General features: G+C 45.3%; 1 protein-coding gene across 3 annotated transcripts in view; it reads right to left on the bottom strand.

The window, feature by feature from the left end:
• Dgke (diacylglycerol kinase epsilon) overlaps positions 1–27,056 on the bottom strand; it is a 248,326-nt gene that overhangs the window by 205,228 nt on the left and 16,042 nt on the right. For 2 of the 3 annotated variants that reach the window (XR_007979697.1, XR_007979696.1), the window contains exons 8-11: positions 25,284–25,355; positions 22,970–23,097; positions 21,753–21,864; positions 20,777–21,489 (exon numbers count right to left, since the gene is read on the bottom strand). Coding sequence is in view for 1 of the 3 variants with exons in the window: in XM_052194264.1 (XP_052050224.1) it covers positions 21,310–21,489; positions 21,753–21,864; positions 22,970–23,097; positions 25,284–25,355 (492 nt within the window). In the remaining 2 variants the exon portion in view is untranslated. Of the gene's footprint in view, positions 1–17,002; positions 21,490–21,752; positions 21,865–22,969; positions 23,098–25,283; positions 25,356–27,056 lie in introns of those variants that run through there. The other variant, XM_052194264.1, reaches the window with a different exon arrangement.

Raw genomic sequence — 27,056 nt, 5'->3', positions numbered from 1 at the left:
AGCAACCACATGGTGCCTCACAGCCATCCGTAATGAGATCTGACTCCCTCTTCTGGTGTGTCTGAAGACAACTACAGTGTACTTAGATATAATAATAAATAAATCTTAAAAAAAGAAAAAAGTACATGCTGTTCTTTAAAAAAAAAATTCAATAAAAAAAGACATTGTTAAATCATTTACATTGTGCTTTTGATACCTTCTCTCTTCTGTAGAGATCATGGGAGGAAATACCCTCAAAAGGAAGATTCAAGGTGAACCTCAAAAGATTCACCGTAATTTTGGACAGGATCACCACAAGTATGTCATCCACCACATAAATATTCATAACAACTCCCCCCCTCCCCAGAGGGTTTCTCTGTGTAGTCCTGGCTGTCCTGGAACTCACCTTGTAGACCAGGCTGGCCTCGAAAACTCAGAAATCCGCTTGCCTCTGCCTCCCAAGTGCTGGGATTAAAGGCGTGCGCCACCACCACCGCCCGGCATAACAACTTCTTCAAACGGCTGGCAGAATGGCTCAGAGTAAGGGCGCTTGCTTTCAAGTCTAAATGGTCTGAGTCCAATCCGTGGTTGCCATGAGTTAGAAAGAGGTGAACTACCTCCTGCGAGTTCATCCTCTGTCCTCCACAGGTGCACCCACACACACATGAATAAACAAACCTCAGAAACATCTTTAAAATCCTCAACACAGAGCCGACGGCTGCTCGGCTGTTCGGCTGTTCGGCTGTTCGGCTGCTCGGCTGCTCGGCTGTTCGGCTGCTCGGCTGCTCGGCTGCTCGGCTGCTCGGCTGCTCGTTTAGGCAGCGCACCCGTCTGTCCGCTGAGTGTTTGCTTTAGCTTAGCCTTGCAGGTGATACTTCAGTTTACAGACTGAAAAATCTTGCTGCTCTTGCAGAAAACTGGAGTTTCACTTCCAGCATCCACATGGGCTCACAAATAACAGTAACTCTGGTTCCGGGGGATCCGGCTATCGTCTAGACCCCGTGAGAATGTGCAGATAAGGTGGACCTGTGTCAACATGTGGTACACATATGTACATCCACAAATACACACACACACACAAATACATCAGTCTTAAAAAAAGAAGAAGGAAAAGCTTTTAAGCAAGGCAGTAGGAGAGAGAAGGATGCCGTGAAAAGAACAGTACACACCCAAGCCATGGGTGTGGGCGGCCCGAGAGAGACCTGTTCGTACCTGCCAACAATAGCCAAGTGTACTGTTTTGGTGGCTCTGGGAGTTATATCATCGTTCAAAGGCCTGAAGTGCACTCACTGGGCTTAGATAAGGCAAAGCAGCAGGCAGAACAAGGGAAGAATCCTTACCACCTTATGGCGGGTGTCACAAGGATAGTAAACACAGATTATAGTCTTGCTTATGGGAGTCTAAGGACGGTACAGGGCGGGCGACTCTCGAATCAGAGTGTGCTCTGAGGGCCAGTGAGATGGATCTGTGGGAAAAGGTGCTTGCTGCTGAGTCTGCGGAGCCTGTGACCCACGTGACAGGAGAGAGCTGATCTCTGCTGGTTGTCTTCTGACTTTCACGCGTGACTCGTGCCCCACCCACACTCCTGGACGATACTCACAGCCTTGGTGGTGGCATAGCGAGATCTGTCAAAAAGGAGAGGGGAGGAGGGAGAGAGGGAGAGAGCAACCCTGTACACACACACACACACACACACATACATGCACGTACATGTGTATGCAGGCAGACAGGAAAAATAAGGGTGTGTGTGGCTCCTTTAGCCCACCTCTGCCCAGATTTAAAAGAACCTGGTAGCTCAGGCCTTTAGTCTCAGCACTCTGGAGACAGAGGCAGGCAGATCTCTCTGAGTTTGAGGCCAGCCTGGTCTACATAGTAAGTTCCAGGACAGCCAGGATTGTTACCCAGAGAAATCTTGACTTTAAAAAGAGGGGGGGGGGGGGGCTGGAGAGATGGCTCAGTGGTTAAGGGCACTGACTGCTCTTACAGAGGCCCTGAGTTCAAATCCCAGCAACCACATGGTGGCTCACAGCCATCTGTAATGAGATCTGATGCCCTCTTCTGTGTGTCTGAAGACAGCTACCGTGTGCTTATATATAATAAATACATCTTAAAACAACAACAACAACAAAAAAAGCCAGGCAGTGGTGGCACACGCCTTTAATCCCAACACTTGGGAGGTAGAAGCAAGCGGATTTCTGAGTTTGAGGCCAGCCTGGTCTACAAAGTGAGTTCTAGGACAGCCAGGGCTGTACAGAGAAACCCTGTCTCAACCCCCCGCCCCCCCCCAAAAAAGGAGTAGGAAGACTTGAATCCAACCCTTAGAACTAAATGTGGCTTATCTTCCAGTGCTTGGATGGTGAATACAATACAGTACAATACAATACAGTACAGTACAGTACAGTACAATACAATACAATACAATACAATACAATACAATACAATACAATACAATCCTTGACTGTGCAAGTGAGCTAGAGGGGTTAATGCAGAGTTTCGATTATAGGAGTCATTGGTAATATCTGTGGAACCCATGGAAGGTATATTTAATTTTACAGTAGAAACAGGGTTTGTTTTGTTTTGTTTTTAAAAAAAAATGAGCTTTCCATGCACCATGTTATAGCCTCAAATTCACTATCTTCCTGCCTCAGTTTCCCAAGTGCTAAGACTGCAGGTGCATGCTGTCTGTGGTGGTTGAATAAGAATAGCCACCGTAGGCTCGTGTATTTGAAGGTTCAGTGACTAGGGAATGGAATTGTTTGAAAGGATGGGAAGGATCAGCAGGTGTGACCTTGTTGGAGGAGGTGTGTCACCGCAGGGGTGGGCTTTGAGGTTTCAAAAGCCCACACCAGGCTCATTCTCTCTCTGTCTCTCTCTCTGTCTCTCTCTCTCTGTCTCTGTCTCTCTCTCTGTCTCTCTCTCTGTCTCTCTCTCTGTCTCTCTCTCAGACCATGCTCCCTGCTATGATAAGCATGGAGGAATCCTCTGAAACTGAAAGCAAGCCCCCAATCAAATGCTTCCTTTTTATAAGAGTTGCCTTGGTGGCTACGGTGTCTCTTTGCAGCAGTATCACACTGATCAAGACACCATTCTACTAGGCTAGCAGAACCTTCCTCACAAAGTTCCAAGACAACGCAGGGCATCATATTCACATTCCAGACTGCCAGAGTCAGGGTGTTGGCGTTTCCATGTCTTCTTTCTGGCCTTTCTCTCACTTCTTCTAAAGCGCCTTGTGTTCAACTGACTGTGAGGATCCACACGAACGAGGTCATCTAATGTTTAAAAATATTGTTTTATAATTTGATGTATATGAGTGTTTGCCTAAATGTATGTATGTATGCCATATGTTTGTCTGGTGTCCACAGAGGCCAACAGAGGGCGCTGGACCCCCTAGAATTGGGTTGTGGACTGTTGTGAGCCATCATATGTGAACTGGGAGCATGTATGGTGTTTTCTGCAACGAGCAGCAAATATTATTAACCACTGAGCCATTCTTTCAGCCCCCAACTCATCTAAAGTTAAATACCTCTAGATATGATATTTAAGTTCCTACTCTTTTATAACGCAGAGAGGAGACTAGAAAACCTGTAATCAGACCACAGTGGCAGAAATGCTGTGGGTGTTTTTGTAACAACAACAACAACAACAACAACAACAAATTAAAGCTACAGAGCCGGTTTCATGGCCCCATGGGTAAAGACACTTGCTTCCAAGCCTGCACACTTGAGTTCAATCCTGAACCCCCACATGGCACAGAGAACTGACTCCTCCGGCAAGTTTTGTTCTGACCTCCACATTCCCCACCCCCACACATACACAGATCAATAATGATATAGTTTAAAAGGCACAGAAACTAAATCCATAAAAATACAAAAGAGAACCAATGATTCTTTTTTGTTTGTTTGTTTGTTTGTTTTGGGTTTTTTGTTTTTTGTTGTTACGTCCACCCTCGCCAGCAAAGAGGACACAACACCAGGGAGTTTCTCCCTTCTTATTAAGCTTATTTCTTCTTTTGGCGGCCCCGGGCTCTCTCCCAGCCTGACCTTATATAGCCTACTCAGCCCCGTCTGCCAAGGGAGATAGCCAGCCGTTTCCTCATAGGTGAACTAAGTGAGTTCTTCATTAGCATGTAAGTGTGATAAGGAATACAGCACACTGCGCATGTACTAAAGTAATTTACTACCAGGGAGCTGCATGTGGCCAGCGCCATCTTGTAATAGAGATGAACAAAAGGTGGCTTACTACATTTTGTTTTTGTTTTCTTTTGGTTTTTTCGAGACAGGGTTTCTCTGTATAGCCCTGGCTGTCCTGGAACTCCCTCTGTAGACCAGGCTGGCCTCGAACTCAGAAATATGCCTGCTTCTGCTGGGTAGCTCACAAAACCCTGTGACTCAAGCTTTAAGGAATCTAAAGTCCTTGTCTGGCTTTCTAGGGCACCTGCACTGACACTCATACATACACAGATGTACAGCACATGCACATAATACAATAAATCCTGTCTAAAAAATGTTTAAATATAAAACTGAGAGTAGATTCAGCTGTGTTCTCTCTTGGGATATAAACACACACACACACACACCTAAATTTACTACAGAAGCAGGAAGTATCAACTGTGCAGTCCCTCCCAGAGTAACACTCTAATAAATGTAAACAGAGAGGCTGGCCTGCTCTCTCTCGGGTGCTGGTGGTTGTTGTGAGACTGAACTTTGTCCTCTGAGCCCAATGGCACCTGCTGGGTGGGCCAGTTTCTAGTTCCCTATTTCTTCCCTGTTTCTAGTGACTCATGAAGAGTCTGTTTACTAGACCTCAAGACAGATTTCCTTAAAGCACACTCACTCTAGCGGTGCCCTGGAGTGACCTCTTCTTTGTCATTTGTCTGGAAGGCAGCCAGCAGAGCAGCGGGAGATCCAGATGTCTCAGTATTAGGGAGGAAAAAAGAATTTTGCCTCTGGATACTAAAAGTAGGTCAGAAGTCACTGCTAGAGTTCCATTTTATTGCTGCCTAGTTATATGGCCGTTTGAACCTAGGGGCTTGGGCATGCCTCCTCGAAAGCATCCTCTATTACTGAGCGACACAGTAGGGATGTTCTACTTTTGAGACAGAGTCTCACTAATTTGTCCAGGCTGGCCTTGAACTCACTCTGGGGTCCAGGCAAGCCTTGATCTCTCTTCGTCTTTAATCCGGGCAGTTTGTGAACTTCCTGCCTCAGATTCCAGAGTTTACAGATAGTGCAGGCCTATACCACCAGGCCTGATTCTTCCGTTTATATTTTTGATTTCTCCCTTCCCATCAGGTTAACTCTTCCCTGCTGCTAATGATGACTGGTGTTTTGAATATGAGTAAGGCCCGTAGGTTCATATATTTAACATATATTTAACATATATTTAAATGCTTAGTCAACACTATGGCACTATTTGATTTTTTGGGTTTTTTTTTTTTTTTTTTTTTGGTTTTTTGGTTTTTTGGTTTTTTGGAGACAGGGTTTCTCTGTATAGCCCTGGCTGTCCTGGAACTCACTCTGTAGACCAGGCTGGCCTCAAACTCAGAAATCTGCCTGCCTCTGCCTCCCAGAGTGCTGGGATTACAGGCGTGCACCACCACTGCCTGGCTTGTGTGGCACTATTTGAAAGGATTGGAAAGATTAGGAGTTCTGTCCCCTTTGGAAGAAGTGTGTCACTTAGGGTGGGCCCACCTCACATACCATTAGCTCCCTTTCTATCTCTGTCTCTTTGTCTGTGTCTATCTGTCTGTCTGTCTGTCTCTGTCTTTCTCTCTCTCTCTGCTTTCATATCAGGATGCAGGCCTTACCTACTGTTCCAGATGCATGGCGTCATGCTTCCTACCGTGATGATAATGGCCTCAGCCTGTGAGACTGTAAGCCAGCCCCAGTGAAATCCTTTTGTTTATCAGAGTTGCTTTGGTCACCGAAGTCTCTTCACAGCAAGAGAACAGCAACTAAGAAGATGGCCCCTTCTAGTCCTTAAAGCTACACTGCCCAAAGGAAATCCCAGCTTTTACAGCTCACTGTCAGCTGCTGCATTTACAACAGCTGCTTGTCCTTGTCACACTTGTCCCGCCCACCTGGCCAGCCTTTGTGGGTTACTGCTGTGAACTCTGCCCCTGCATCTTCTCACACAGTGCCACAGCTGCTGCACAGATCAACAGAAGGTGACTTTCTCAGCCAGTACGTTTGCCGGGAGGACTGTCATGTGCCGGGCATTGTAACCGTGCTATGCTGCAGATGGTTACTGAAAAGGCACCCCCAAATCCATGCCTGGGGGTGGGTGGGAAGGGGGTTCTATATCCTACAGAGGGATGTGGGGTGGGGCTGTAGAGGGATGTAGAAAACAGGCAAGACTATGACATAATAAACAGACACTGTGTGCTGCTCTAACTAAAGCACTAGGGTGAGATCTTTAGTCCCCAGAAGGCAAAACTGGGGGAGAGCATGAAGGTTTGGAAGTGAGGTGTGTGTGTGTGTGTGTTTAAAGCTTGAGCCTTGGGTTGGAGAGATGGTTCATCTGTTAAGAGTGCTTCCTCTTCTTGCAAGGGACTGGACATTTAGTTCCCAGCACCCACACCCTGCAGCTCTTAAGGGTCTGTGACTCTAGCTCCAGAATCTATCCAGCATTTTCTTTTGGCCTTCAGGCATGACTGCACTCATTCCCCCAGCCCCACAATCCTGTGCAAACAGAATTATCATCATCTTTAAAACTTGAGTGGAGGCTGGCCCATTCCTGAAATCCCAGCACTCTCCGGGTGGAGACGGAGTTACGTGGCAAGACCCCATTAACACCCCCCTGAAGCTCAGTATGGCTCTACCCAGAGTCCTAGGGAAGAGGGGAAGATCTTCAGTGGAGTTGCCAGTGCACAGCGCAGGCTCTCTGCCTTACATCCACCCTGCAGTAACACTGCTAGGGAGAGAGCAGTGCCTCAGTTTCTTGCGGAGGAAATCTTCCTTCTCCGGTGTTGCCCTGCCTTGCCAATAGGGATCAGTTTTGCTGAAGATGCAATGTCCTCCTTGCCACCAAGGCCTTTCTCAACACTCAGAGCCCCTGGGGACAAACTCTCCACTATTTAAGGTTTTATTGACCTCTCAACTACCCCAGGGTTTAAAGAAGAACCCCCTTCTCCACCTACAACATCCCGGAGGCCACAGGTCTGGAGAATTCATTTCTAGCTAATGTCTGAGAACTGCACTCAGGATTCTATGTCAGAGGACATCAGATTTTGTAGTGTCACACATGGCTCCCCTGTCCCCAGGTCTCTTTGAGGTGAGGGAAGAGTATAGTTAGCTGTGGCCCTTGTCTTACTGACTGACTCCTTGTTTGTTGATGTTTATGTCTTTCCCTCTCTGTCTCTCTCTCTCTGTCTCTCTCTCTCTGTCTCTCTCTTCCTTTCTTTCTTTCTTTTTTTTTTTTGGTTTTTTTGTTTTTTGGATTTATTTATTTATTTATTTATTTATTTATTTATTTATTTATTTATTTCGAGACAGGGTTTCTCTGTGTAGCCCTGGCTGTCCTGGAACTCACTCTGTAGACCAGGCTGGCCTCAAACTCAGAAATCTGCCTGCCTCTGCCTGCCAGAGTGCTGGGATTACAGGTGTGCGCCACCGCCGCCCGGCTCTCTCTTCCTTTCCTATATGTGAGCACACTGTAGCTGTTTCCAGACACACCAGAAGAGGGCATCAGATCTCATTACGGATGGCTATGAACCACCACGTGGTTGCTGGGATTTGAACTCAGGACCTTCAGAAGAACATTCAGTGCTCTTAACTGCTGGGACATCTCTCGCTTTCTTTCATTGGTTGTCATCTTTCCTTCTAGTGACCTGGCCTGCCACCTCCATGGCTAGTTTAGCGGTGGGCGTCACACAGTTGTGACCCCTGTGATTCCCAATGGGATGATAAGAATAATAAGAAGTTGATAGTGCATTGCCTCTTTCTGCTTTGCCAAGCTCCCCGTTATCACCCAGCACGCCACATGAGCTTTTCATGGGGAAGCAGCTCGTGGTAATGAACTCAACTCTCTTCCTTTTGATTATTACATTTTATGTGTATCCGTGTTTTAGCTGCGCGTCCATCTGTGTGCCAGGTGTATGGGTGAGGCCTGAAGCGGGCAGAAGAGGGGTTTTGGATCCCCTGAAACTGGAGTTGTGGCTGGTTGTGAGCCGCCATATAGGTGCCGGGGGATCAGACCCAGGTCCTCCTCCAGAGCGATCAGTGCTTTTGACTGCAAACCAGCTTTCCAGCTTTCCCTCCTTAAAGACATTTTAAAAAGAGATTTTAATGTTTCTTTTATGTGGTATGTCTGGGTGCGTAGGTGGCACTGAGTGTGTGTGTGTGTGTGTGTGTGTGTGTGTGTGTAGGTTAGGTGACAACTTATCATATATTTTTTAGTTATATTAATTTGCATTAGAGGGGGATGATGCCAGGCACACATGTGGTGAGAGGACTACTTAAGGGAAACTTAGAAGTGTTTCTCCTAGCCAGGCGTGGTGGTGCACACCTTTAATCCCAGCACTCGGGAGGCAGAGGCAGGCGGATTTCTGAGTTCGAGGCCAGCCTGGTCTACAGAGTGAGCTCCAGGACAGCCAGGGCTACACAGAGAAACCCTGTCTCGAAAACAAACAAACAAACAAACAAACAAACAAACAAAAAAGAGAGAAGTGTCTCTCCTTCCACCTGATTGGTCCCAGGGATCAAACTCAGGTCATTGGGATTAGTATCCCGTACCTGCACGAGCATTTGGCCAGCCTGATTTTTGTTTGTTTGTTTGTTTTGTTGTTGTTGTTGTTTTTGTTTTGATACAGTGTCTTACCCTGTAGCCCTAGTGAGCTTTGAACATAACTCAAGACAAACCTCCCACCTTAGCCTCCTGATTGCTGGATGATAGACTCTTGAGCCACCATGCCTTGCTCGAAAACCCAACTTTCAAAAATGAGGAAATATTTTATTTACCTCAAGAACTCTCAGTCTCGAGGCAGGGTGCCTCGGGGTTGATTCAGCCTGTGTCAACTCTGTAACAAAGAAAGCACACTTGGAGAAGAAAACAGGTGTATTCTGCTTCTGAGTCTGTGGCATATGCAGTTTGGGAAGGACAGCTCTTTTCCATCCCACTTGGCATCTGTTGGGGCAGGGGAGCTGTCCTTAGATCTGCTCCCTTGTACCAGATGTTAATGTGAACTGGGACCCGCCCATGCATCTGTTTGTGTTCCCCAAAGCAGGAAGAAAGGGCTGGGACCCAATGGCAGCTGTCCCAGCATAACCAGGCAGAAACTGGACCACCTTTTATGACACAACCTCAGGAGACCCTGAGTCACACTGGCCTTGCAGAGAGGTCAAGAGGAGGACCTTTGGACTCAACCAGTATCACCTACCTGAACCCCATTTTTTGGGTTGAACTGGGGGAAGAAGTCTCATCTTGAAAAGCACACCTTCCTCAAAAAAAGGTAACTACCAAGTTTGTAGGTAATTTATAGTACAACCATTGTTTCTATTACTTTGGTGTCACTATGACAAAATAACCAAGGTTAACAATTTAAGGGAGGGTGTATTCTGGCTCACAGTTTCAGAGGGTCTCAGTTCAGGAAGGCCAAAAAGGCATGGTGGAATTTTTCAGGGTGGAAATCTGGCGAGACCCCCTAACATCTTGGCAGAGCAGGAAGCAGAGCGGGCCTGATTTGAACCTTCAAAGGCTTTAACCTCTAGAGACTTTCACCTCTAGAGACTTTAACAAGCTAGTAACTTTGTCCTAACGATGTCGATGTCACAGCTTCCCAAAATAGTGACACTAGCCAGAGAACAAACATTCAAAACAGGAACCCAACAGGCCGGGTAGTAGTGGCGCATGCCTGTGATCCCAGCACTTGGGAGGCAGAGGCAGGCAGATTTCTTTTCTTTCTTTCTTTTTCTTTTTTTCTTTTGGTTTCTTTAGATTTTTTTTTTTTCCCAGACAGGGTTTCTTTTTATAGCCCTGGCTGGCCTGGAACTCACTTTGTAGACCAGGCTGGTTTCGAACTCAGAAATCTGCCTTCCTCTGCCTCCCAAGTGCTAGGATTAAAGGCGTGCACCACCACCGCCCGGCAGGCAGATGGATTTCTGAGTTTGAGGCAGTCTGGTCTACAGAGTGAGTTCCAGAACAGCCAGGGCTACACAGAGAAACCCTGTCTTGGAAAACAAAACAAAACAAAACAAAACAAAAAGAAGAAGAAAGAAAGAAAGAAAGAAAGAAAGAAAGAAAGAAAGAAAGAAAGAAAGAAAGAAAGAAAGAAAGAAAAGGAAGGAAGGAACCCACAACAGGTATCAGAAAGGCAAGACTTGACCTCAGGACTAGAGAGGGCTCTCAAACACTCCATCACCACCATCAACTCCCCAGAGGACACACAGGCCTACACTTTCAGTTCTAACCAGCCCCAGGCACTTCCTCATAAATGTCCCTATTATCTGCATAGTGTCTGTGTCTAAAACCAAGCTTATCTGTAGAGTCTGAAAGCTCAGCTCCTACGTGTGGGGAGGGCTTCTGGTGAGCTTGCATGTACTGAGGTGCATTTGAAAGCCAGCTTATCTGTGTTTTGGCAGAACACCTTGTGATCTTCCTGGATGTGGGAGGCGGCCTTCAAGGAATTGTCTGGAGTCCGCTAGATGTCTTATCCATCTGGAGAAGTTATCAGACAGTTTCTCCTTTCTCTGGGCTTGGGGGAGGTGGGAGGAAGAGGGGGAGCTTCCTGTCCGACCCCCTCACAGCAGAGCTTTAAAACACGGAAGCTTAGAGAGAGGCAGCTTCTTTGTTCCCTGTTCAACCGTGTTCATTGAGATCTTCAGGTCTCTTGAATTTCAGTGCGGTGCTTTCTGGTGCATGAGACAAAAATCAAGGGGACCTGGAACTGTTGGCTTATTCCTTTTGTTTGGGCAGGTTCTCTCAGGAAGCCTAGTTTAGCCTCAAACTCTGTAAGTAGCTGAGGATGATCTTGAACTTGTGATTCTCCTTTCTCCAGCTTTCACTGCTACCACATCTGGTATACTCATCAATTTGCCTACACACCCAGCCTTGGATTATTCTTTTTGCTGACTATATAAGTAATAGTATGTTTTTATCAGTACATTTCTTTTTATTGCACTGATTTATTTATTGTGTCTACTTGGGCCTGTGCATTCCTGTAGAAGTCAGAAAGTTGGGAGCTGTTTCTCACCTTTGTTTGCTTGTTTGTTTGGTTTTGGAGAGAGGGGTTTTTTGGGGGGGGGAGTGGGGTGGTTTCTCTGTTTGCCTCAGCCTATCCTAGAGCTAATCTATAGACCAGGCTGGCCTTGAACTCAGACCTGCCTGTCTTTGCGTCCTGAGTGCTGGGATCAAAGGCATGCACCATCACTGACAACCTAGGGGCTTGGTTCTCGCCTTTGTGCCTTTGTAATAGAATCTTTTTTTGTTTTTGTTTTTTTTTTTTTTTTTTTTTTTTTGGATTTGGTTTTTTCGAGACAGGGTTTCTCTGTACAGCCTTGGCTGACCTGGAACTCACTCTGTAGACCAGGCTGGCCTTGAACTCAGAAATCTGTCTGCCTCTGCCTCCCAGAGTGCTGGGATTACAGGCGTGTGCCACCACTGCCTGGTGTAATAGAATCTTTTAGTCTGTTATGTTATAAGGATCTTTGGGATCAAATTCAGGTCGTTAGGCTAGGTGGCAAGCACCTGTACTTGCTTAGCTATTTGATTTAATCAGCTGGGACCTGGCCTTGGCTCTGTGTGAGCCAGCATCCTATGCTTCTGTTTCTATCATCCATGTAAGAATGTGCACCACAGTTATTGACTAGATTCAGGCTTCTAAAACTCAAGCCCTGCCTACTACCTCTTGGAGACAAGGAGTCAAGTAGCCAAAGCTGTCTTCAAAGCTGCTGTACAAGTGAGGATGCAATGGGACTCTTGCCTCTACCTCCCCAGTGCAGAGACGACAAGCACCGTGGCCCACATGTCCTCCCCAATGAATGAATGAATGAATGAATGAATGTTAAAGCATTCTCTTCTGTAGTTATTTGCTGCTTTCTCAGACTCATCTCCTACTGATCCTCTGCTAGGACTCCCCCCCCCAAACCCTGCTAGCCTCACCCCACCCCCATTCTTCCCACCATCTTGTCCAGCATAGCACCTTCGCATTTGAATTTGTTAGCTTGTCAACTCTTTCTAGCTCAGGCTAAGTATCACTTTCCTTTTCCTGCTAAGTCTTCTGAACTGGGAGACTCATGAGCTGTCTCTCTGTGGGTTTGTAAATGACTCAGAGCTAAAGATGCCTGGAGGCAGCAGGAGCCGGTCAGAGCAAGTTCACCTGCACTGCCAGTTTTTGTTGACCCTGTGCGGCACCCATAGCTACAACTGCTGGGTTTTGTTGTTTGTTTTTGTTATTTGAGACAGGGTTTCTCTATGTAGCCCTGCTGCCTGGCCTGGAATTCCATATATATACACCAGGCTGACCTCAAATTCACAGATACCCCCTGCCTCTGGGTGAGGTGAGATTAAAAACTATGTACTATCATGCTAGGCTATGTGTATGTATGTATGTATGTATGTATGTATTGTGTGTGTGTGTGTGTGTAAGCCACAGGACACATGTGGAGATCAGAGACCAACTTATGGAGTCTGTACTTCTCTTCATTTTGTGGGTTCTGGGCCTCAAACTTAGGCCATCAAGCTTGGCATCGAGTGTCTTCCATCTGCTGGGCCATCTTGCCAGGCTAGCTCTGAGGAGATCCCTACAAAATTCTGCTTTTTGGTCAGTTGCTAATGTGCTTGCCATGTGAACCCTGAAGATGTGAGTTGCATTCCATCCCCAAAAGTCATGTAAAAGAGTCGGGTGTGTGAGTGTGTGTGTGGGGGGGGGGGGGGTAGCTTTTGTTACCACCTATAGAAAATAGAAGGTGGTAAGTACTTGTCACTGGGCTCTAGGAAGTAGGCTCAGATAAGATTATTCACATTTGGGCTAATGTAAGGATCTAGGGGAAAACAGCCAAGGAATGTGTGACTTCCCTTTTATCTTGATAATCCTGATAAGCCACCAGACCCTGTGACTTTGCTATTTGTTCTTCGCCTTGTTTAATCACTTTGTTTTGATCAAAGAACCCGCCCTATTCTCTGCTGGTACCTAGAACGGTATAAAAGCTAGCTGGAAAGATTTAAGCCGCTTCAGCCTCAGCTTTGGCTGGAGTCGTGCTATAATATTTGTCTAATTGTCTTTTTCTTTTCAATCCTCACTCCTGCCCTTGAGACCCTCTTGTTGGACTGAGCTGGTCAGGTGTGGCAGCATCCGGTTATAAACCCAGCACTGGGGGAGTGCAGGCAACAGATTCCTGCCTAGCCAGCCTAATCTATGTGGTGAGCTCCCTTGCTTTCGGTCACAGTCAACAGAATGAAACCCTAATAGTTAACAATAGCCAACCGCATAGGGAAGTCTTCCTGGGACCCAATGGAGGCTAGAAACCCCTCCCCCACTAGAAGATGGTGCGACTTAGTTGGGGAAAAGGAGGCCCAAGCCCTGTTTTTTGGCCTGCAACCAAGAGCGAGCCAGTACCTCAGTCTTTTGGTGTTAAAGCTCCAGAGTAGTGTTTTTAGAGGCAAAAAAAGCACAATTACATCAATCTTAGATGAGGCCTCAGTAACCCTGCAACATTTGTTTGGACAGAACCTAAGTATTTCGGATACAACAAGACAATTAACTTTGATTTATACCTTTCCCCATTATTTTAGCTTATGTTTTGTTTGCATAATCATTACTTATTTTGGTCAATACATCCAGATGGACCATGGCCAGGGTCGTCCAACAGGGTGTTGCCAAGGCGGATCTGGAGGTAGGGGGTAGAGGGCTAACAAGTGTCTAAGTAGATGTAAAATGAAGTCAGGACTTCAACATTGAGAGGGGTTAAAAAGAGGAGGATGGGGGGTTAAGGGAGTGTGGCACGGCGCCGTGGGAAGGGGATGCCTAGGCAGGCCCTTGCCTGGGCACCTCTGCCCCGAGGGACCACACACACACACAGGCATGGTATAGAATAGAGTTATTCAGAGTAGGGGATGGGAGTTAGTGGGGGGGGGGGGGGAGAGAGAGAGAGAGAGAGAGAGAGAGAGAGAGAGAGAGAGAATAGAAAGAGAGAGTAGAGAAGTGGAGTGGAGGCCGGCCATGACCACGTTGGGGGGGGGGAGAGCTCAAGGGGCAGAGAGGTGAGAGTATGTGGGAGAGTGGAGAGCAAAGAGGGAGAGGAGGGGCAAGTAGCCTCTCTTATAGTGGGCCAGATCTCTGGGGCGGGGCATACCTGGCTATTGCCAGGTAGGTGTGGGGTGGAGCTTAGACAAAACCCCAACAAACGAATTGTTACCTTTTGGAATAATATCATGATTTGGGCAACAGAAGTGGTTATCTGTTCTGTTGATTCAACTGAACTTTTTGAAAGGAACAAATAAATATTTGATTGAAATTGCTCTATAAATGACAGATGTTGTATGGATGTTATTCTACCACTCACCTGGGACATATGCTCTGGCTTTATGCCACATGTCACACAGTACCCCAGTTACCTGGGAACAACAGGTGTTGTTTGTGAGGCAGGTTCTTACTTTGTAGCCCTGACTGGTCTGGAACTCATTATGTAGACCAGGCTAGCCTTGAACTCAAGAGATCCCTGCCTCTGCTTGGGATTAAAGGGTTGAGATAAAAGGTGTTTGTCACCATGTGTGGCCCAGATTTTGTTTTTCCGTAGGTTGGCAATCAGCAAGCACCAGTGTCCTTCTGTCTCTGTCTCCTGTACTCGGGGGTTACAGGAATTTGAGAGAACACACCAGCCTGTTATGTGGGTGCCAGGATCCGAACTCAGTTTCTCACAGTTGTACAAGTGCTCTTAACTGATGAGCCATCTCTTCAGTGACAATTATAATTGTTTGTTTTCTTTTTGGTTTTTTGAAACAGGGTTTCGCTGTGTAGCTGTGGCTGTCCTGGAACTTGCTCGGTAGTCTCTCAAACTCAGACATCTGCCTGCCTGTGCCTCCCACGTGCTGAGAGTAGAGGCGCACACCACCACTGCCTGGCTTAATGACAATTCTACTGCAAGAGGAGCAAAGGCATACTAGCAGAACAGCTGAGCGCTCACACCTCAAAGTCCAAACAGGAAGTGGACAGCACACTGGGGGTGCAGGGAGGAGTGTGAAGGCTCAAGGTCTCCTCCTGTACATTCCTCCTCCAAGTGCACACCTCCTAATAATCCTCCCTGAAGTTCTACCAACTGGGACCAAGTATTCTAAGATATGAAGCTATGGAGGCCAATCTCTTTCAGAGCACAAGGTGTGTGACCCCACACCTAGAGGAGGCACTATAATTTCTGTTTTTCTTCCCACCCCCCCCAAATATCTGACTCAGGATTTGGCCCAAATTATGTTTGCCCTGCTGAAGACCACTGACCATTGGTGGAGACACGTGGCTGCTTTTATGTGATTGTTGTCTGACAGACACACACCCAACCACACTCTTTAAGTGCTATACTTCACATTTTATTTTAAAACAAGCAAACGTATCTTCAGCATATCGAATGCTTTCATTTACATTTCTGTTTGTAGGCACTGGTCACAGGATGCAGACCCAACTCAATAATGCAATTAACATAGAATAATTAACAGCGGTAGTTTTTTTTTTTTTTTTGGTTTTTCGAGGACAGGGTTTCTCTGTGTAGCCCTGGCTGTCCTGGAACTCACTCTGTAGACCAGGCTGTCCTGGAACTCAGAAATCCGCCTGCCTCTGCCTCCCAAGTGCTGGGATTAAAGGCGTGCGCCACCACCGCCCGGCAGCAGTAGATGTTATTACTGTGGTCAGAGCAGGGTAAATGCAAGAGCTGGCTGGCTGCTCGTGTGTGTGTGTGTGTGTGTGTGTGTGTGTGTGTGTGTGTGTGTGTTGTCATTGAGCATCTTCAGTGCTGTGGGTTAAGAGGTATGAGCAGAGGTCCTCTTATGAGAGGACTGAGGACCCAGATAGGGTGCTCTAAACTTGCACAGAGCAGAGGGCCCCTCTATTCATAGGGGTCATTCAGGTGGATCAAGTTGTAACAACTACTAGTCCTGAACCCAGCAATTACAAAAGGTATATGAGTGGATCACCACCTAAGAGCGCATGCTTCCCTGTCCACCCTGCCTTTTTCTTTGCCTGTCAAATCTGCCCATCTAATCAGGATGCTCTCTCTCAAGCTTGGACAGCGTCATAAGGAACTAGGAAAAGGTCTAACTTCCCAACTCTCCCTGTTTCAACATTCTATGCCAGTCACCAAAGAGATCAGCGTTTCTTTCCTGCTTAGTGTATTCTATGGTGGATCCTTATCCTTATAAAGATCAAGGAAATGTGTTTTTGGCCTAGTATCAGCATAATGATGACACACTTTCTGGATATTCTACAGCTATTCTAGAGGGCTAAGTCTTGCCAATGTCTGCATTAAAATTTGACTCTACAAAAGAATCCACCTTCTACTTTTGTTGTTGATTGCCCAGGGCTTGTATTCTGATGCTAATTCCACTCCTGGGAGGGGCTGCAGATGAGGAGTTGCCTTAGGAACCTTCTCCCCTTAACTTTGCAAATAAAGGCTTGAGCCAAAGATTGGGCAGGAGGAAAGAGGAGGAGCTGAGGGTTTTGGGGGAGGAGAAAAGGATAGACAGGAAGGGGAAGGAATTACTGGGGATCGACAGAGGCTGGAGAGAAGCTCGAGGCACCGCAAGTTATATGGGGTAATATAGATGGGAATAGAGTAGTGTAGTGGGAGATCTGCCCAATCTAGGCTTATAGCTTGTATTGTTACTGATTGAGTTGAATTTCTTTTACTGGGTAATTAGGTTGGAAACAAAGTAGCAACAAAATACTTTCAAGAATTTTAGGATATATACCCTTTGAGACCAGTAAGCCCCATACTCATTACACAGCCAGAGGCATCAGAGTAAACACTTATGTGTGCATTTATATAAAGTAACTGAATACACAGACAATTTCCACAACAATCACAACACAAGGACTAGAGGCTTAGTTTAGTATTTTACTATGCAAAAACAAAACAAAACAAAAAAAAAACTCTCTCGGAAAGCTGCATGAGATAGCCAAGGAGCACATTGCAACTAAGATGTGCAAAAGAGTATTTTCAGAAAAACACGAGGTTCTGAATGCATTAAAAACAATCATTAGAAAATCAACCATGGGACAAAGTCATCAAAGACAGTACTTTTCCAAATCCCTTTTACAAAACTACAATCTCAGGGCTGGAGAGGTGGCTCAGTGGTGAAGAGCACAGGACAGGTCTTCCAGAGGTCCTGAGTTCAACTCCCAGCACCCACACCATCATGGTGTAGACACATGCAGACAAAACAGCTATATACATAAATGCCCTGTTTGAGACAAGGTTTAGGTAGCCTTGGCTGGCCGGCCTTGAACTCAGAGAACTTCCTGTCTCTCTGAAGTTAGATACTGTTACCATGCCCCACCGAGGGTTGTTTTTTAAAGAGTGGAAATACTTCACCTACTGGTCTTATACATAACTCAGTGCAGTTCAGGTTCAGTACAGCCTACCATGCCACACTGGATGGTGGAAGGCATGTGTCTGCTCCACCTGCTCTACCCCTCCCTCATCCTCCAGGCGTCCACACAGCAGTCTAAGGACTGTGAGGCTCCACGAACTATCCATTTCTAATAGCTAGGTCACCAACTGGGTTAGAATGTAAGCAATGGTTTTGAGATGAGGTCCTCATATATAGCCAGGCCTTGACCACAGCCTCTAGGTGTTGGGATTATAACAGCATACATTGCCAACGTGATCCAAAAAAGGGCAGGAACTCACCCCCAACCCCATCCGAGGCCTTCCTGGCTCCCAGAGGATACCCGAGCTGCGGGGCTAGATCTGAAAGCAAAGGTGAGCTAAAGCAAGAGTCTGTGCAGTTGCTGCGCGTAGGACTAAATGAGAATTGGCACGAAGGAACAAAACTACTTTTTCCTCTAAAATTTCGAGACTTAAAAATAAAAAAAAAGAAAAAATTATATATAAAATCTACTTAGGGGGCTGGAGAGATGGCTCAGTGGTTAAGAGCACTGACTGCTCTTCCAGAGGTCCTGAGTTCAATTCCCAGCAACCACATGGTGGCTCACAACCATCTGTAATGGGATTTGATGCCCTCTTCTGGCCTGCAGGTATACATAGAGCACTCATATACATAAATCTTAAAAAAAAGTTTACTTAATATCCTGTCCTAAACCATTCAGAAGTCTAAAAAAAGTCACAGAAACCAAATTAATATTCCCCCTCCACATCTCTGAATATAAAGTGCTGGTTTCTTGCTTCAATATTTTCATTTTGAACAAAAGTGTCATGACATCATCACCTATTCTACTGACCTTTCTGGTCAGATTATGTATTTAGGTCCACATTAATGTGCAAATTAACATAACCTTTCAAGTTTTCTAGCTAGTGCAAATTAAAAATCCCACAATATACACTAGAAATATTTTACTTTATGTTACAGATGAAAATTACTTTCTGACATGCTGGCAGAAGTACTAAATTTATACAGCACAAAAAGAACTTTTCTGAGTAAGCCTACGTTACCACCAGGCACACAAATACTCAAAAGACAATAGCTACAGATTTCCATACGCTAAAAAAATAAAATAAATAGTTTTCACTATAAAATTTTTATAAATATCAGCTACAAGTTCACAGCTAAGTTGCAGAAAGTCTAAAACATTTAAATTCAGTTACCTTACTACTGGACGACGTCTATTCTGAGACAGTAATGCCTGACTCTATTCTCTATAAAGCACTGAAGACTATCTGCCTAAGGATCTATTTGGAGTTTAAGCCACTAAGTTCATGAAGCGTAAGGAATATATTAGAACAGAAAAGACGAGAGATGTGGAAACAGATAAAGAGATGGTTCATAGTTTTTCCTGAGAATGTATTAAGTTGTGTTGCTATGGAGACAACTTTAAATGGAACAGAGGATCTCATAGTGAATCATTTTGTGATGTACAGAGGCCTGGTACTAAGTTATTACCATCTAACATATAAATTGCAAACACCAAGTTCTACAAATTGTATTCAAACAAGGCACATGCCTATTCATTTATCTGGAATGCCGGGTAACTAGTGACTCAAAGTGTGAGCTGTAGTGGATAAAATACTGGCATGTTTGCGATATACTATTGTGGAAGTTACATAATGGAATCTGAGATAGGTATGAGAAAGACACCATGGTGTGTCGTAGCAAGGGGACACAGCCTGCTCTACCTGGGTACCTCAGTAGCTACCATAACTATTTTGACTGATGGCCCAGAATTGATAAGTTGTTTTACTACAGAGCATTATGAATTACAGGTATATGCCTCAGAGAGTAACTAACAATTCTGACCATGAATCTATGAATTTCATTACACTCTGAACAGGATCAGTTCCCGAGGAAAAAGCTGCAAACTTTCGAAACGCTATCTCAAAGCTTGACTGCAGTTATCCAGTGTGAAGGGCCAAGTTGTTACAAACCTCAGAATTTGGCATCACCCAGGAATAGGTGGAAGAGGTTAATTTAGCAGAGTAAAATTACTTTAGATAATGTACTTGCTCATATTTTATTTACTAAGTTGTCCTTTCAAAACCACGGCATAGGCCTGAGGTGACTAAAATTGAAGTGTATGGCAATTCATTGACTGTAGATTCATAATAAACCATTAAAAGGGAGATAAATGGTGGTTTTGAGAATAGTCTAGTCTTTCAGAAATTAATTCATGCAAGACCACCAAGTGCAAACATACCATTTGTCAGAAACACACCGAGCTCGATGCCCACTGGGGTGGCTAATTGCAGAGGCAGGCCACGGACAGCAGAGGAAGAGCGCCCTCTAACGGAGAGTGGAGGGACAATGAAAGAAACAAAGCTTTGCCACCTACGTTCATCATGTGCCCTCCCCTTTAAGGCCTTTAAGGTCTGCAGACTGAGCACAGGCGAGTGCAAATGCCATGGGAACCAAAAGAGAGTTCTATGTGACTGTGACCAGCAGATTTCTGTGAGTACTTTACTAAATAAAGCTGTATAAATACAGTGTAATTAAACAGGAGCATCATGCCACAAGGTAAACAATAAGTTAAAAATATATCTTTCTCACTCTGACATATGATACAAACATCTCAGCAGAGCTTCCCTCTCTGAGGGTAATGCTGTCAACAGTCCTGCAGTGTCTCACAACATGCGAACACTCAACTTGAAGGCAGGCAGCCAGCCTGAGATCTTTTTGGGTAACTAATCTGACTTGGAAGCTTCCCTTACGTGTGTATTTTTTTCCAGCCAACAATATCTTTTAGTCTAAAGAAAAGCTGGCAAACTGTAGTGCTTCCAATCCAAAGTTTCCTAAATCGTACTTTAGACCTATGTACCTATCTAGTTGTGTATACATATATACATGTATGTGTGTGTGTGTATGTACATGCACACAGTAGTGCTGGAGTGAAATTCAATGGTAGAGCATTCATCTAGACTTCCAAAGGACCAGGTTTAATCCCTAGTACTGCCCAAACAAAAACAATTAAAAAAAAAGATTTTGAACTTCAGTTCAACATGGTCATGACACACCCAGAAGTCTGAGCACGACACACCAGAAGCCTGACAGGGAATATATACTACTGTGAGAAGAATTAGAAGTGCCATCTTTTTTTGTTTGTTTGTTTGTTTTTGTTTTTACACAGACAGGGTTTCTCTGTGTAGCCCTGGCTGTCCTGGAACTCACTCTATAGACCAGGCTGGCCTCAAACTCAGAAATCCACCTGCCTCTGCCTTCCAAGTGCTGGGATTTAAGGCGTGTGCCACCACCGCCTGGCCAAGTGCCATCTTTCTTTCACCATTCTCCTCAGGTGCTCCCAGAAATCAGACTGTAGGGTCTGTCTAGTTTGCGGTGTGGGACATCTTACGAAGCACACTGCAGGAGGAAGCCCATGGTAACCATGGCAGTTCAAAAAGCAAGCCAATGTTTAGCGTGTTGTCACCGTATCAAGAACTAAGGGAATGATCGCCCATCATATCCTGTCCACCAGGGCAGTGCAGAGCAGCTCAAGGCCAGGCGTGGCGCGTCAGCCAGGAGGAGCACTTCCCTTCATGGACCTTCTGTGTTTTTTTCAGTTAGGGACAAATGATCAGAGTGTGTTGCTGACACAAGAGTCTGTCTGTGATACTGAAGTCTAGCTGTGGAAATGCTGGTTACGCGGCTCACACAGACAATGCTAGGAGTGAAATGGCGGCTGCAGAGCCAGCAGTGCGACCTACTGACGACTTGTCACAGATGCTGCTTCACCTCACCCTCCTACTTGGCTTCCTTTAAGTCCTCGTGATCTGAAGGGCTTGAGAGGTCATCATCCGACTGCTCTCCAGGGAAGTAGAGCATCAGCGCATGCGTCTTGTGCGTTATGGTGACGGTGCAGGGCCCCTGGGCCCACGGCTCCCCATCCACCTGCATCGGCATCATGGAGCACTTCAGTGTCAGCTGAAATCAGGAAACAGAAAGTGTCTGTTCTAGAAACTACAGGCAGGTGTTCCTCTCTTCCACTACCTTCATAGGTCCTGAACCTTTGACACTGAAAAATTAATCTGAATATAGCTTTTTTATAGACTGTTTAGGGATTCTTTTCCAGTGGGCATTTTATTTTGTTAGCTAGCCAGCTTCCTGCAAGCCCCTGTTACAAGCTATAACGTTTGGGAAAGGGAGCGATGCATACTGTCTTCTGCTTATCAACCACCGACACCTACCCGCACTGTGTGCGCTTGTCCTATTCGAAAAGGATTTGCCAGTTTCACCTGGATTTGAGCACAGTGGAAAGACCCATATACTCCAACGATTTCCAGTAAGCCATCATCATGTCTGACATGAGAATAAGAAAATATAGATTATATAGATTACAGACTGCAGTAAAGTCAAATTATCCACAGAAAATACTTTTAATATAGGTGGGCCATCAACACTCTCTCTCTCTCTCTCTCTCTCTCTCTCTCTCTCTCTCTCTCTCTCTCTGGGATTAAAGGCATTGGTGTCACCACACCCACCAATCCACCATCTTATTAACATATACAGCAGTGAAAATCTGAGGGAAACATGGAAGTTCAAACAATAACAACAACAAACAATAAAAAAACAAACCCAGCTGGGCGGTGGTGGCATCCCAGCACTCTGGGAGGCAGAGGCAGGCGAATTTCTGAGTTCCAGGCCAGTCTGGTCTACAGAGTGAGTTCCAGGACAGCCAGGGCTACACAGAGAAACCCTGTCTCGAAAAACAAAAATAAAAAAAAAAAAAACATCAACAAAAAAACAGACAAACAAAAAAACCCATCCACCAAAGACAAAGAAGGCTGGGTGCAGAGCTGCACACCCTTAATTCCAACATTTGAGAGACAGACGCTCTGAGTTCCAGTACACCAGAGCTACTAGTACCACTCTGTCTTGAAAACAGCAAAACAAAATAACACAACACAAACCCAAAGCACTTTAAAGAAAGTGACAGCCGCATACTGCAGCCAGCTGTGGCACTGTGTCCTTCCCCCAGCCAACAAGTCTCTGGCCTCACTACACCTACAATTCCTACCTGAGCTTTAAAGAGCCTACTGCGCTTACTCTGCAACTCAATCCACCCGAGACAAAAACCACAGAACCCAGCAGAAACAAAGGATGGGTCTTTGGGTTTTGCCTATATAAATGCAGAGCTAAAAATTAAACTTTGAGTCTTGATGAAAAACCTTTGTCTTGGCTTCATTTTTCTCTCGTCCACCCTGTCCTCTTTCTTTCGTTCCCAGCCTTCCTTTCAGGTGTACGGTTACATCTAACAACCATAATCTGGCTAGCTCTAAGGAGGCTGAAGCTGGAGGACTGAGTTCAAGGTTAACCTGCCTTATAGACTTTGTTTCAAGCCGTCCCCAAGCCCATAGCACCCCCCCCCCCCAGCGTGAACCAGCTATATTGCAGCTGTACATACCTGGCTAGAGGATAAGTCTCGTCTCCCATTCCTTCCCACAGTCTGCAGCCACCGCCCCAGTATCCAATGTTCAGAACAATAATACCCTCCAAGTTAGGCAGGTCAACTCGCTCACCATCCAGTTCTAGCTTTAAAGAAATATAAGTAGTTAGTTACTACAGGGCGCCCTATTTCCACAGCTATCTCCTGGGAACTCACACTTTAATGAGCATGCTCAGAGATGTGAGACATGCCTGAGGGGAAGACAGCCTCCTAACTTACTCAAGGCAACCTGGCCTTTCTTTGTCTTCATACAATGGAACTAATTATTAATTAATTGGCTTATCCTGGTATGTGTGCGTGCAAATGAGTGTGGAGGTCGATTGTCTTGGTTTTGAGTGTCACTGCCTGGTTCTTACTTTTTAACTTGGTTTCTGGGGACTGGACTAAGGTCCTCACTTGTATTATAAGCCCGTCACCAACTGAGCTGTCCCCTCAGCCCCAAGAGGGACAGTTTTAATCAATTTATCAACATCGTCCTTTTTCTTCAGTCCTCATCACCTTGCCCTTTTTATGTATATATTTAAAACAGTTTGTGTGTAGTATGAAGCCCTGCTTATGTCCATGCATGGTCCACATGCTTGCTGTCCAGGGAGGCATCAGATTCCCTGGAACTAATTACTTAGGCACCTGCACTTGTGTGCAACCCCCACCCCCATAAGTAAAAGAAGTTACTCAGGAAAAAAAATATTCAGAAAACCCTGTGCACCCTGCTCCCATCTCCTATCCTAAGAAAGCAGCCTGGTGCCTCCCAGACCATTCCCAAACCAGGAACCTGGCATCATCTATGCTGTATTCCCTACAACCAAGTCAGCGGGAAACCACATGACACCATGTCGGTGTCTTGCATTTCTGACAGTATTTTGTGGCAGAACCTGCCCTTCCCCTGTGGACGATTCTGACAGGCCTCATTCTCTCATACACCTTAACACATTAAGGGGCACAAACCAACCCAGCACTGCCTCATTACAAGCCTTCACGGGTTTATTACCCTGGCACAGGGGCAGAATTCAAGTCCTAAGCAGGCTGGTATGGCACTGTGGCCTGGCCCCTGTCTGGAGGCCTTAGCCTTGGCTCTAGCCCTCTTCCTCTCTGCGATGTTCTGCACTGAACCTCTCCTACCCGTGTCAGGGCTCGATGCCCAGCAGCACTCAGTGACTCTTTCCTGGGACTCTTGCAGCTCCTTCCCTGCGGGAGGCTGCTCACTACATGCTCATGCTGCCGTTCTTGCCAAGGTGGCTCTCATTTCTCCACTTCTTATTTGTCAACGCTTTTGGGCTCCTCTAATATTTTTGTTCTTATTAACCATTACAGACTCTATCTAGAAGCAAGTAAGATACACAAGACTGCTATGTATGCTGTCTGGGTTCTGTAGCGACACACAATCAACAATGTCCTATTCTTACTGCTTATACACTCTTACTTGCTTTAGTATATAAGAAGTTATCATATAAACATCAATTAATCTGTTAAATTTAAATTTTCCTGAGCATTCAGCTGAGTCAGCAACTTACATGTGTTAGAAACTTAAGATTTATTTATTTATTATATGTAAGTAAACTGTAGCTGTCTTCAGACACTCCAGAAGAGGGTGTCAGATCTCATTACAGACGGTTGTGAGCCACCATGTGGTTGCTGGGATTTGAACTCAGGACCTTCAGAAGTACAGTCAGTCTTCTTAACCACTGAGCCATCTCTCCAGCCCCAGAAACTAAATTTATTATCAGTGAACTAAGCAGATTTTGAAACAAATCTGGGTTTAAGTTGTGACTATGGAAACTGTGGCCATGAACCATGTGGCTTAGGAAAATTACTTAATTTCAAACAGTTTTACTGTTTCTGGGCATATAGGGTGGACATAGAGGGTTGTAGTGACAATGTAGAGAATGATTTAAAGAAACCTAGGAAATTGGAGGGTGCAGACATGGCTCAGTGGTGAAGAGCACCTGCTACTCCTACAGAGGGTCCAGGTCAGTTCCCAGGCACCCACACGGCAGCTTACAACTGTCCTGAACTGTAGCTCCAGGGGCTGTGGTGCCACCCAGGGCACCAGGCACAAAGCTGGTAAGCTGGTGCACTTAGAGTGCACCAACACTGTATATACAGGCCAAACACTCATATATATAAAACAAAAACAAAGAATGTAGCCAAGTGCCTGGCATAAAAACACTCCACATCCATGAACAAAGTATGTGTGTAGAAAATTCAGCATTTGTTAAAGAACTTCAGAATCCAGAAAATACACAGACCTTTAGAAAAATCATTAGTAGCTTACCTCAATTTTTTTATTCAAGTCTTTACACTCTTGTACTAAACAATCTTTAGTCCCATAGAATAAATAAACAGCCTGTGAAAAGTGGACAAAAGATATTAAAAATTAAGAAGACACAGTAAATACGACTTTAAAGCACTAAGGAGCTACTATGACATTAAACCATCAAGACACAACAGCAGAGCCCCTGCCCTCCACAAGCTGCTGCTTCAGTGTGGCCTGGGCACTAAGGCACAGGTCAGGAGGCCTCTGGCCTGCAGCCCAGTTTCACATCCTCTAACACTCATTTTTTTTAAATTCTTTATTTTTTGTTTTTTCAAGATAGGGTTCCTTTGTAGACTGCCCTGGAACTCACTCTGTAGACCAGGCTGGCCTCGTACTCAGAAATCCTCCTGCCTCTGCCTTTCAAGTGTTGTGATTAAAGGCATGTGCCACCACTGCCCGGTTTTAACACTCATTCAGCATTTCATTTTATCTGGTAACTGCAGTTGAATACTAGGTAACCGGTGACACATGAAATGTGAGCCTTTTGGAGATAGGGCTCATGTGGCCCCGTCTGGCCTAGATTTTGATACTTAGTCTGAATCCTCCTGCCTCTACCTCTTGGGTACTGAGATTACAGTTGGTTGGTTGTCACCACACCTGGTTTTAAGAGGTGCTGGGGATTAAACCCAGTGCTACTGAGTCCTCCACAGCCTTAGAAGGGATGGTGTTACATAGTTCCTGCCCCTGGAACAGAGGCAGTGGTGTGTGGGCCTTCAGAGTGTTGACACTTGCTGGGCATGAGGCTTGTTTTTATAAAAAATACATATTTTGCTTCATGTTTCTCCTTTGGGAAATACTCTACCTGCCAAAGCCATTGGGGAATGTCTTCTGAGCCAAGGTTAATGACTCCATGATAATCAGAGACAGAACAAGTCTGAGAGGTGAGAGTGTATCTATGTCTTTAGCAAAAATGTTAAACACTGTGACCTTCAGGACGGCCCTTAAGGCTGTGGGAAAGAACTCTGAAAACATGAGTTTAAAAAAAAAATATAGATAGATATAATTTCTCAACTATGCAAAATATAAAGATGCAATATGAATTATATGAGGAGTGTCACGGACCTTTGCCAGAAAGATAATACAAAGGCAGGCAGACTCTTGAGTTCAAGGTCACCCTGGGACAGAGCTAGTTTGGACTCAGGCAGGATGGGAAAGGTAATTTCAGGATGGGATCCCACCTATTACTTTCTATACATACTTTCAAAGGCTGAGGTCTAGGAATGTTTGTTTGTAGGACAATCAAAATGGGAGCTGGAATAATTCACTTAATTGATATGTAAATAAAAGACTGGGCTTTGGTCTTCAAGAGCTAAGCTATCTGAAGATCTTCAGAGAGAGTTGTCTCAAGTAGAACACAGGCTGTCTGCTTGTACCTGAGACTTGACTTAGAGTTGTTCTTTTTGCAGCTCCTGAACACCATTTCCTCAGACTCCTCACCAAGCAGAGGTAGGTCCTTGACACAGGGCCACATGCATACTACACATGAACTCTACCAATTGAGCAACATTTCTAAACCCTCTCTCTTTTTGCCTTTGACAGGGTCTTTCTATGTAGTCCAGACTGGCCTTGATTTGTGGTGACTCTTCTTCCTCAGGCCTCCTATTTTTGTTAGAATTATAGAATCATCCTTCTCTTTAGCAGGTGACAAAAAGCTCCATTATTTTGTGGTATAACTAGTCTTTCAGAGGGCATGAGGGATAAGGCTGGGATGTTTTGTGTTTACATAGCATT

This window comes from Apodemus sylvaticus, chromosome 10 (assembly GCF_947179515.1).
Source record: "Apodemus sylvaticus chromosome 10, mApoSyl1.1, whole genome shotgun sequence".
Lineage (NCBI taxonomy): Eukaryota > Metazoa > Chordata > Mammalia > Rodentia > Muridae > Apodemus > Apodemus sylvaticus.
This window is presented reverse-complemented; position numbering and strand designations above follow the sequence as displayed.